Consider the following 11445-nt stretch of genomic DNA (forward strand, 5'->3'; position numbering starts at 1 on the left):
TGTTGCGTATATATTGATATCATTTTCAAAAGAAAGACATTTGTTGCAAGTTTTCCAGATCTAATGAAAGTATCCGCTGACTTTACCGTGTGGCAAGTCAGTCCGACCAGAGAGTGCGAGGAGACGAAGCCCCTCCCACTGCTCCTCCACCTCAAAATGAATCTGGTGCTGCTGGACCAGACCCATTTTTTTTTCATTCATTTAACCTGAATAAATAAGGAGATGGTTAGTTATATATAAAAATGATTTAATGCCCAATGATGCAGTGTATAATACAAACTCATTTTGGAACAGAGATACAGTTAATACAGAGAATCAGTCACCATCCAGCGCTGGGTTCTGTTTGGACCCACCTTGAGGGTGACACAGAGTGAACCAAAGAATGGAGAGTGATTTTATCTACGCCTCATTCTCCACTCTCTCTCAGTGTTGGCCTGTGGTTATCAATTCATCCAGCACTATGTGTGACCAACGCCGGTATTATAAGTTATAGTTCTGTGAGCGTGCAGCAGTGGGCCTGTAAGCAAAATCATACATATGTAACAATTCTCCTGGTGATTTTATCTAGAAACCACCTCACTAATTACTAAGTGTGGTGAAAATGGATCCAGATCCTTTCTGCCCTCTTCCAGCTGTCGTTAAGTTCCCGTGCCGCTCCACAATGGAGCGCCGTGTCTCCAGCCCTGTGAACCATTTCATTATACAAAAGTTAAAACAATTCAAACTTTTGTGTAAGGAAATGGTTAACACAAAATATGAGAAACTGTCTTGATGTATTATATTGTTGTTACATTATTGTTGGTATCAACATTAACAATATTTTGTAGTTAATACTGTTGGATAATATATCATTGAGTGCACTTGTTGGTTTGTGATGAAAAATCATATATATATATATATATATATATATATATATATATATATATATATATATATATATATATATATATATATATATATATATATATATATATATATATATATATATATATATATATATGTATATACCGCAAAGAAGAAGGCAGAGGACTAGTGAGCGTGAGAACCACTGTCCGAGACGAGACATCCAAGATCCATAGATACATCAGGGACAAAGCCTCAATTCACTGAGCACAAAGTGCTCAGTGAATGTCTCAAACAATGGGGAACAGAAGCTGAGGTGCCGGAGGAACCATCATGGGAGGACAAGCCCTGCATGGGATGTACCACCGCAAATAAAAGTGGCTGACATCAGAAAGTCCTACCAATGGCTGGAAAAAGCTGGACTGAAGGACAGCACAGAGGCCCTCATCATGGCCGCCCAGGAACAGGCCCTAAACACCAGAGCAATTGAGGCCCAGATCTACCACACCAGACAAGACCCAAGGTGTAGGTTGTGCAAGGAGGCCCCTGAGACAGTCCAACACATAACAGCAGGGTGCAAGGTACTGGCAGGGAAAGAATACATGGAACGACACAACCAAGTGGCAGGCATAGTGTACAGAAACATCTGTGCAGAATATGGACTGGAACCCCCAAGATCAAAGTGGGAAACACCCCCGAAGGTAGTGGAGAATGACCGAGCTAAGATCCTGTGGGACTTCCAGATCCAGACAGACAAAATGGTGAGGGCGAACCAACCAGACATAGTCGTGGTGGATAAACAACAGAGGAAAGCCGTTGTGGTGGATGTGGCAATACCAAGTGACTGCAACATCAGGAAAAAGGAGCATGAAAAACTAGAGAAATACCAGGGCCTAAGGGAGGAACTGGAGAGGGCCTGGAAGGTGAAGACCACAGTGGTGCCTGTGGTCATCGGGACCCTCGGGGCAGTCACCCCCAAACTGGAACAGTGGCTACAACAGATCCCAGGAGCAACATCAGACATCTCAGTCCAGAAATGTGCAGTCCTAGGCACAGCCAAGATACTGCGCAGAACCCTCAAGCTCCCAGGCCTCTGGTAGAGGACCCGAGCTAAGAGGAAGAAGAATCACCACCCGCGGTGGGTGAGAAGGGAATTTAATTTTTTTTTATATATATATATATATACTATATATATGACGTGATTTCCGGACTATAAGCTGCGACTTTTGTCTCAGGCTTTCGACCCTGCGGTTTATACAACGATGCGGCTTATTTATGAATTTTTTTCTAACGGCCAGTAGGGGCGCTGGAGTAACATCGTGCTTTGTGCATGAATAAAATTAGCTTGAACAGACCCTCATCATGGAGAATGCAAGAAGAAATGCATATGATGCAGCTTTCAAGTTAAAAGCAATCGAGCCGATAAAGAAGGAAACAGAGCTGCTGCACGTAAACTGAAGACTTCCATGGTTTCAGTGCACAGGAGGAAGAGGATGACGGCTCTCCGTGACTTTTAACCGTATGTTATTTAAACCAGCCCTGTTAGTGTTGTTTTGCTATATTGCTGCTGTTCAGAAAGAAAATGTACTGCATATTATTAAAACTTTAAAAACACTTTCTGTGTACCGTCTTTCTTTGTAAATATCTCATGTTTCAATGTAGGCACATGCGGCTTATACACCGGTGTGGCTTATGTATGTACAAAATGTGTTTCCTTTAAAAATGTAGGGGGGTGTGGCTTATAATCAGGTGCGCTCTATAGTCCGGAAATTATGGTATATATATATATATATATATATATATATATATATATATATATATACAGACCTGTATATTGTAAATGAGTTTATTCTCCGAATGTTAACAAATTCTGTTGTTAGCTCCGTTGTTGGCGCCATTGCTAACATACTGCTGTTTCAGCGTTGATATCATTGTGTATGTTTGTAAGTTAAACTCAGTTAATAATAACCGTTGGAGCAGAAGCACTGTGTCCAGCTCTTTTATTAAAATACTCCTCTTCTGCAGGGCATTTACATTTATACCAGTTTGGTGTAAATAAAAGTATAATTTTTCACTAATATGAACAATATTACTGCTGTGATTTTCACAGCAGAAACATATTATTGCTGTGACACATAGCTGCAGTCATATGTTACTGCAAACACAAATTGACAGTGAAGTCGTCTCCAAAGTCAATTATCTGTCTCAGTGCATACAGGATCAGATCGTCGATGTCTGAATCCAGCTCAGTTTCATAACTGTAGTTCTTCAGGGGGAAAATGCGGTTCAATGGAATCCCCACGCTGGATTGGAAATCATCCATCTATATTCCAAAAAAATATAAATTAGATTTTCTGTGTGATCTTTTTCCTCCTCTTTGAATAAATCTTACTATGTCTCACTTTTTTCTTTAAATACTTGCTCTTGTAGATGTTTCTCAGAGTTTTCTTTGTTTCCACACAGGCTTCATCAATGTGGGTCAGAATCGCCACCTGAGGGATTCCTGTGGATACAGAGATGATTTTCTTGTAACTTAACACTGTATAAACAATGAATATATTTCAATGAGTATATAAGATCAATTCTTCTAAGTAACTATTTTAAGAAGTGAAACATTTATGACATGATGAAAAAAAAGACTTTGCAGTAAAATGTTATTTTAATTTATTTGTTTGCCACCTATTTTATGTAACCTTTATGATTGTTCAACTAAAGTTTGAGTATTTTTCTTACATTTTCATTACTTTCCTGAAAGTTTATCATATATTTGTGTTTCTTACCCAGATCACTGGCTGCTTCTCTGACTTCCTTCATTTTCTGTAAAACTGGCGACTTCATTTCTGATGCATTAGCAGAATAAATGCAGAGCAGAACATGAACTTTGTCACTGATTGATGGGGAAAAGTTGTAGCCAGAATCTCCATCAGAAAGGGGAGATCTGTCGTTGAACTGAGAAAAAAAGCACAATGTCTGTTAAACAAAATTGCTAAGAAAATGTGTTTAATATAAAGCAAGTTAACTTTTATAGCTTTAGGATCCAAATCAATAAAGACATACCTTTAGATGACTGTTAAAAATATTGAAAAGTAAAAAAAAAACATATTTGCACCTTATAATCATCCTTCATGTTTCCCTTCAAGGCCAGTTTGATGTCTTCTACTCTGACTCCTCTTCCATCTTCGTCCTCCAGACCCATGATGTCATTGAACACAAAGGGATAAAAGTTTCCTGGGCCTCCTTTTTTTATTTTATATGTTTTATACTGAGAAAGAAAAAAAGAGTTTATGTAGTTTTTTTACATAATCAGCTGACATATAACTCATTAATATATTTTCAATTGTCTAGTAAAGTCACCTAATTCAGGTTAAAAGTGCATTTAAGATGGGAGAAGTATTATTTAAGTCCAAATGTTTCAGAACAAAGGTCAGATTTTACTTACATAATCAGTGAGACTTCTATCTACATTCACTGTGGGTGGAGGGTGACAGTGTAATCATAACATCTACATTTTATATAATGAGCTATGAACTAACATTTCATTACATTGAAACCCCAAACAGACATGAGTAAAGTGTAATAAATACTAAAAATGAGAATTAGACTTTAATGCCAAGCAATTAGTAATTCTGACCTTTTTCGTGAAACTTTTCTCTCCATGTGTGTAACTGGCCAGAACTTCATCCGTCATTCTCCCTTGCAGGATGTTGTTGACAGAGCTGATGAAGCTGGACTTTCCTGCACCAACTGGACCATGGAGTAAAACTCTGATCGTTTTGACCTCTTCATGTTGAGGTTGGAAATTCTTCAAATACTTCAGATTTTCCTGTTTGGTTCTGTTAAAATGTGAAAATAAAAGTTACAACTTAAAGTATCACTGGCACAATAAAACCACTTTCATGATTTAAAAAGATCAACACTGTGCTTTCATTCTGTGAACACAAAAGCTTTTAATAATAAATATTTCTCACATCTACTATTATTTAATGGCATTGCAGCTTGTTGCTGTTTTCCTGTCTGGTAACTGGGTCAAACACCAGCACCATGTTGTGACGTAATCAGGGTCTGGCAAACCGTGAACAACTAAGACTTAAACTGAGTGATTTCATCAAAGATGTGAACAATTTATCTGCAGTTTTGGAGGAAGAATCCAGATGAATTGATGAAGAAGAGAGAGCTGGTTCTACTGAAGGAACAGTTCAATTTGAGCCTTATATTTTATCAGTATGATGTAATTTAATTCATGCCCAACAACCAAAAGTGCAAATGACAGAGACAGAGACAGAAATGACAGGCACCTGATTCTATCACTGCAATCAAAATATACAATTTTCAGATGCTGCTAACACAAGGAAGAAATAAAAAGAGAAATTAGAGAATCCTTAGCAGGTTTAATGGTATCAAATCCCATCAGACTTACAGAAATAGTTTAACCTCACAGCTCATCAGCCAGTGTGAAAGTATAACATTTACGACTTCAAACTGGACAAGTGGCCAAAAGGCACAATGAAATGACTCAGTATAATCAGTGCATTAGCAATACACTGTACACATGTACACGTGTTACATGCATGTTAAAAGTCAAGTAGGTATGACCTAGGAAGGTTTTGACATGACCAGGCCAACACAGAGGGAAGATCAGGAGGGGTCAGCTCGTTTGGCCAGTTCCCCCTCATGTCCAGTTAAAGCAGTGATTCCCAAAGATTTTCTGGACCCCCCTTTGGATTACTGTTAGAATATCCTATACTGTATATATGCTCATCATTATCTAAAAAGACAGTGGCATTCTTTCTGTGGTTCTCTGGAACTTGAGTAGTGTGACAAATGTCTACAGGAAGTTGATAAGCGTGCCAATTTAGCCACTCTGGGGCCAAAACTGAGAGCTAAAGGTCAGACCCAAAGACGAAAGGTCAAAGCTTGTGACATGGGCACTGCATTTGAGACCTCACATGCACAAAGACAGGAGATTCCATTGTATTGAAAAGATTTCAGAGTGTGTCTTAGCAGCTGGGTTTTTGTTTGCCCCTCCTTCCAGCTGCTGCTAACTTCTGTAACCAGGACTCCCTAACTCTAGAAAAAAGAGGAGTAGCAAGAGATGAATCTCAGACTGAATTTGGAGACTGTAATAATCACACTCTCCTCTCCTCTCCTCGTGAGAACAAAATTTAATAAATGGTCTCTCTTCTTTTTGTCTGTCGGAAAGATGTTCAGGTTGATTTGAACTTGACAATTCCAATAAAATCCCCCCAAAAAAGAAAAAAAAAAAGAATCCACTGGACACACATCATTCAACCAGACATAAACCTATACATATATTTTGTTTTCAAACTCCACTGAAGTTTATTTCACACTTCAGGTTGCAACAAAACTACAAACCATCTTTACAGTGAGACACTTTTGTGTAACTGTTTTTTGTTTGTTGTTGTTTTCCATCCATACTGCTTTCCGTGCCCTCCACCCCCTGCAATGGCACGGCGCTCCCGCTAGGGGAACCACTGAGTTAAAGGAGTCAGCTACAAAACTAGCTAGGATCCCTATGAAGAATTGTTCCACAAATAAATGAAAGAAGAGATTGTGGAAGAGCAACAAATGGAAACAAATGTTCTCACCCCCAGCAGGTTGTTTTTCTCCATGGCTCTTCAAAAACTGTAATGGAGAATTTAGAACAATGTCTGTGAATAAAGAAATCATCAGACTTACAATAGTAAGCGCTATTTGCTATTCATATTGAATTTGATTAAATACATAGATAAGATAGTCAAGCAATCTAACAGTTCATTGAATAGTAATTTATTAAGGACCAAAAAACATTTTTATGTAAAAATATGAATAAATAAATTCTACTTACGTGGCGACGGTGGAGGAGCTAAACACAGTAAAACAGATTAAATTTAACCAGGTCAAAACTATTTAAAAAGTGATTTTATTAATTGTGTGAATAATTAGATTTTTGTTCATGTTAAAAATTTTAACCCCATGATTGTCACAACTCTTCTATGACATTTATTTACAGAAGACATGCTGCAGAAATAATGAGACTCAAATATGATGTTTGTTCATTTCAAAAAAGCAAAAGTAAAACCTGCTACCTTATTTATACAACCCCATATGGAGACTTTTATAGCATTGAAATTTAATGACAAAATCTTCATTATGAACATAAAATGAGCTGGTGATGTCACAGAAGAGCAATTTCCCAGGCGTATCACAGCAACAAACTGTGAATATCATCCCATTGACCTTAATTATTAACAAATCACTAAATGAGCAGATAGATGCTGTACTTGCATTACATCATGAAAGTTGGTTTTTACCAAAATCTGTATCATTTTCTCAATCTTAAGATCAGCTTTACAGTTAGATCTATAGAGTTGATCACTAATGGTTTAACTTGGGCTTCATTTCACTGGATGGAGTGATTTAAAATTAACAGTAAGTTAAAGAATATATTACATGTGTTGAAATCAAACAATTTTCTAATACTAACCTTTTGATGAAGATTTATTACCCATGACTGGGGAAAGATGAGCTACAGAGGCAGAAAGAGAGAGACAAGAAATGAAGTTAGGTTTTTCACTCCATATTTTTTTCTTTTTGATTTACAGCATTTTGTTTAGAGCTTTTTCATTTTTACAGTAATAAAAATATTACTATTTTTATTCATAAGAATTTGAAAGAATTTGTTCCGTGTGTCATTTACTCACACAAACCCAACACATCATAAAACACAAATCAGTTTAAAGAAATTAAAAAAGAAATTAAATATTTTGTCTCAAAAAATGAATTTATCAGTCACTGCAGCTGAACTGCAGGTATATTATTTACTGAACTTACCTGAAGAGTTGATGAGCTGCAGGGAGGGAGAACTGCTGCAGTGGTGATGAAGGCTGCAGATCGAAGCTACTAGGACTTTTTTGTTTCGCTTTGAGCTTGAATAGATCGAGTTATAAGACAACCCACTGGGAGACAAATTTTAGTTTCACTTGTTTCTTTCTGCATACACATACAAAACATCCTGTTTAATAAAAATATTTCTAGTGAATATAACTTTATTTCCATCAACTTGTTTTGCTCATCTTACACAAGTTTTGAATAGAAAATGCTTGATAAGTTAATCACTCTAAAAGATGAGTGAATGCAAAACATTGCATGTTGGATTGTAAAGGGTTAACGCTTAACTTACTCCATTTCTGCTCAAGCAAACTTAAGAGAACATTTTTGAACATTTATACAAAATAATTTCAAATATTCTCTGATGACACCATGTTTCTTTAATGTATGCTGGTTAACAAATATAATGCTGTTGTTGGTGGTGAACAGTGTAAATACAAACACGGGTTTGGATCAAACACTTTCTGTGTTGGGAAGTCAATACTGCATGCATGTAAGTACAAATGCTTTACTTGAGGTTTCCTTTTTTCTGTGGCCAATAATTTGTCTCATCGGACTCATGGAGAGGGCTGCACAGTGGTGCAGTTGGTAGAGCTGTTGCCTTGCAGCAAGAAGGTCCTGGGTTCGATTCCCGGCCCGGGGTCTTTCTGCATGGAGTTTGCATGTTCTCCCTGTGCATGGTGGGTTCTCTCCGGGTTCTCCGGCTTCCTCCCACAGTCCAAAAACATGACTGTCAGGTTAATTGGTCTCTCTAAATTCTCCCTAGGTGTGAGTGAATGGTTGTTTGTCCTGTCTGTTTTCTGTGTTGCCCTGCGACAGACTGGCGACCTGTCCACGGTGACCCCGCCTCTCACCCAGAACGTTAGCTGGAGAGGAACCAGCAACCCTCCTGACCCCATGGACCTTACCAAGCTCCGCCCACAACCGACCCACGTGACCGCAAGTCTCACAAGCAAAGCCTCGTAGCGCATTGTTTCTATGTAAACATGACTCCATTAGTGCATAATTTCTACCGGATTTTCACAATATATCAGCTACTACAATAGACAGAGGAAATACCAAGTTCATGTCATCATCTGGGAGGAGGTTACTGGTTTTTCAGTCACAAGCTGGTTGCAAACCTGAGGCCAGCAGGTGTCAGTCGGTCAGTTATGATAGATCTGAAATTTGGTTTGATGACCTCAATATGAGAAGCTACAGACTGATAAGAGGAACCAAAGAGCTCCGTTACGGTAAAGAAGCCATTTGTTTGTTAAAATTTTATGAAATCTATTTGTTCTTTTTGATGTTTGTTATGAATGACGTATAATCACAAACAAACAGGGTAATTGGTCCAACGTTTAGAAACTACAGCGGCTGTAATGAGCCACAGCAAATGTAAACAAAGGTAAAATAACCCGAACAGGTGATCAACTCAAAACCATTCGTACTTTTTTACTCTCTCTCTCTTTGTAGTTTAAGCACACCTGTTACCGTGGCAACCACCTGCGCCCCGCAAGACGAGCAAAGATTACGTTAAAAACAAAACATCCAGTCCGTTACGATATCAAGTTTCCAGGCTTGATATTTATTTCTCCATTATTAATCAGCGCTTCCCTGAACACAGCGATGGTTGATTGACCAGCTGTACTTGGTGCTAGAGAGGCTAACAGGAGTAACAATTTAGTCCAAAGCCTTTTCTGCTAAAATAAAATCTTTAGTGTGTGTCAGATACAGTACACGTTGCATATTGATCTGTTTAGCTAACGTTAGACTGTGTAGCAGACAGGCTTCAAGGTGTAGAAGTTGTATCAGAGCTGCTATTATGCTGTACTTAGCTAACGAAAAGCTCGTGTTTGTGAGACGGCCACCCACGTGACCACGTAGAATGAGCATCAGCCAATGAAAAGCGGCCCCTCTGGTAAGGTCCATTAGGGACAAAGGGTGAACAGAAAATGGATGGATGGAGCCCACACAAATTAAAAGAATTAAAACAATAGTTTCAAAGTCCTGCAACTGATCATTTGATTCTGTGTGAAAAGATTAAGTATTTGCGTATTTGACAGTGAGGTGAGTCTATCTCTTGTATAGACAATGGTGAGGAGGAGCAGCTTGACTTTTGAAGCTGAAGGGGTGGGGGTGGGCGCACAGACGAGAATGACAAGACATACAAACTCACACGCACACAAGTAGAAGCACTGTTTATCTGGAACTTAATGTTCCAGATAAACGACTGTTCAAGGTTGAACCAGGAAGACAAGAAGCAGCACTAGACCACATCCTTTGCTGCACAAAACCTTTGCATCAGTCGGAGTTGTTTAGCTGATGCAAGATGAAGCCATTGAGAACCACAAACACATGCACAGAAACACGTGAGGCAGCTCTGTGTAACAGGCAGGGCACTGTGAAGCCTGAGTTAGGTGAACTCAAACGATCAGAGGAAACAGATTGTCTTAAGCTGGTTATTAAACTAAGCAATTCAGTTTTAAAAATAATCAATTTAAGTACATTTAACTCATATGAATGTATTTAAGGTACTTAGGTTGGCCAATTAAACTACTCTCTTCTCTTCTCCCATAATTCACTAAATCTATGTTGAAATTCTGTTAGAGGTGCTGATGTTTAAGGGGTCCTTAAGTCAAATTGTGCTCCAGGCCTCATACAGTCTTGGACCGGCCCTGCATGATGAGTTAAATCCACTGCACTGCGCACAGAGATGCGCAACAAATGGGAGATTTTAATTTAATCTGCTATTGATGCTTTAGTAGCTCTTCCATTATGTCACTGTTGAGTTTTTAATAAGTGCCACAGAAACTGTTCTGGTTGCTTGAGTTTTATAGGAGGAGATTTTATTATTTCCGCGTGCATTAACTCTGGATGACTAAGTGGACAAAGCATTTGATATGGTTTGATGCATCCTGTTACTGGAAAAATAATAATATTAATAAAAATAATAATTATAATTATAATTATAGAACCAGCGTGATGCATGTCTACGAAAGCTTCTCCATGGGCTAAACCCCGAGGAGCTCCAGTTTTTGGCTTAACCACAAACATCGTCCAATCGGGAACATATAAATGAACTGATCAGCAGACACAGAGCCAGATTTTAAACTTGAGGCCTACCTGCATGACAAATCCTGCAAAGCAATCCTCACAGGGGGTTGATGTGAATATTCAGACAAGTCAGCCTGTGTCCAGTTTGAGTGAAAAGAGGCGCATGCGATACGCCTGGAGGTAAACTTCAGAGATGAAGTAGCGGCAGAGCGGGAGGCAAATCACTGAGGCACCAACAGTGTGACTGGTCCGTGCTCCCGGTTTTGTGGCCGTTTGAATGCATCAACTATAAACCCATCTTTTAGAAATAATTCTACTCCACTGAAACACTCAGCACAACAGAGACATGACACTTTTTTATTAAAAAAAAAGAAAAGAAAGAGAATTAATTGACTTTTCTATACTTTTTTTATTTTTTATTTTTTGGGCCCGGGGCCGGGCACTGGTGGTGGAGGTCAAAGAAAAGATAGAGGCCTGAAGAAGCCAGGAGCATGGAGGTGGAGAAAGGGCGGAGGTGGTTTGAACACGGCTGGAAAAAGCAGATGATGCCATAAATGAAGGTCCTTATAAACTGAAGCTTGATCGGTGGCTGTGATGGGACATGGTCCAATGATGATAGGCTGGCGTTGGATGAATGAGACGCAGCGATTGGATGATGCAGGTGAGGCTGAAGAGTCT

General features: G+C 38.8%; 2 protein-coding genes across 2 annotated transcripts in view; both read right to left on the bottom strand.

Moving 5' to 3' along the window:
* Positions 1–11445, bottom strand: part of LOC122839814 (interferon-induced protein 44-like) — an 89233-nt gene that overhangs the window by 36321 nt on the left and 41467 nt on the right. The window lies entirely within an intron of this gene.
* LOC122839816 (interferon-induced protein 44-like) lies at positions 2622–7741 on the bottom strand. Its single transcript, XM_044131793.1, has 9 exons — positions 7675–7741; positions 7328–7369; positions 6689–6706; positions 6450–6486; positions 4475–4676; positions 3953–4105; positions 3624–3792; positions 3246–3346; positions 2622–3166 (listed from the first exon to the last, which is right to left on the bottom strand). Exons 2-9 carry the CDS (start codon positions 7350–7352, stop codon positions 2996–2998), a joined length of 876 nt encoding a protein of 291 aa, XP_043987728.1. The 5' UTR covers positions 7353–7369; positions 7675–7741; the 3' UTR covers positions 2622–2995.

The sequence above is a fragment of the Gambusia affinis genome, linkage group LG11, assembly GCF_019740435.1.
Source record: "Gambusia affinis linkage group LG11, SWU_Gaff_1.0, whole genome shotgun sequence".
NCBI lineage: Eukaryota > Metazoa > Chordata > Actinopteri > Cyprinodontiformes > Poeciliidae > Gambusia > Gambusia affinis.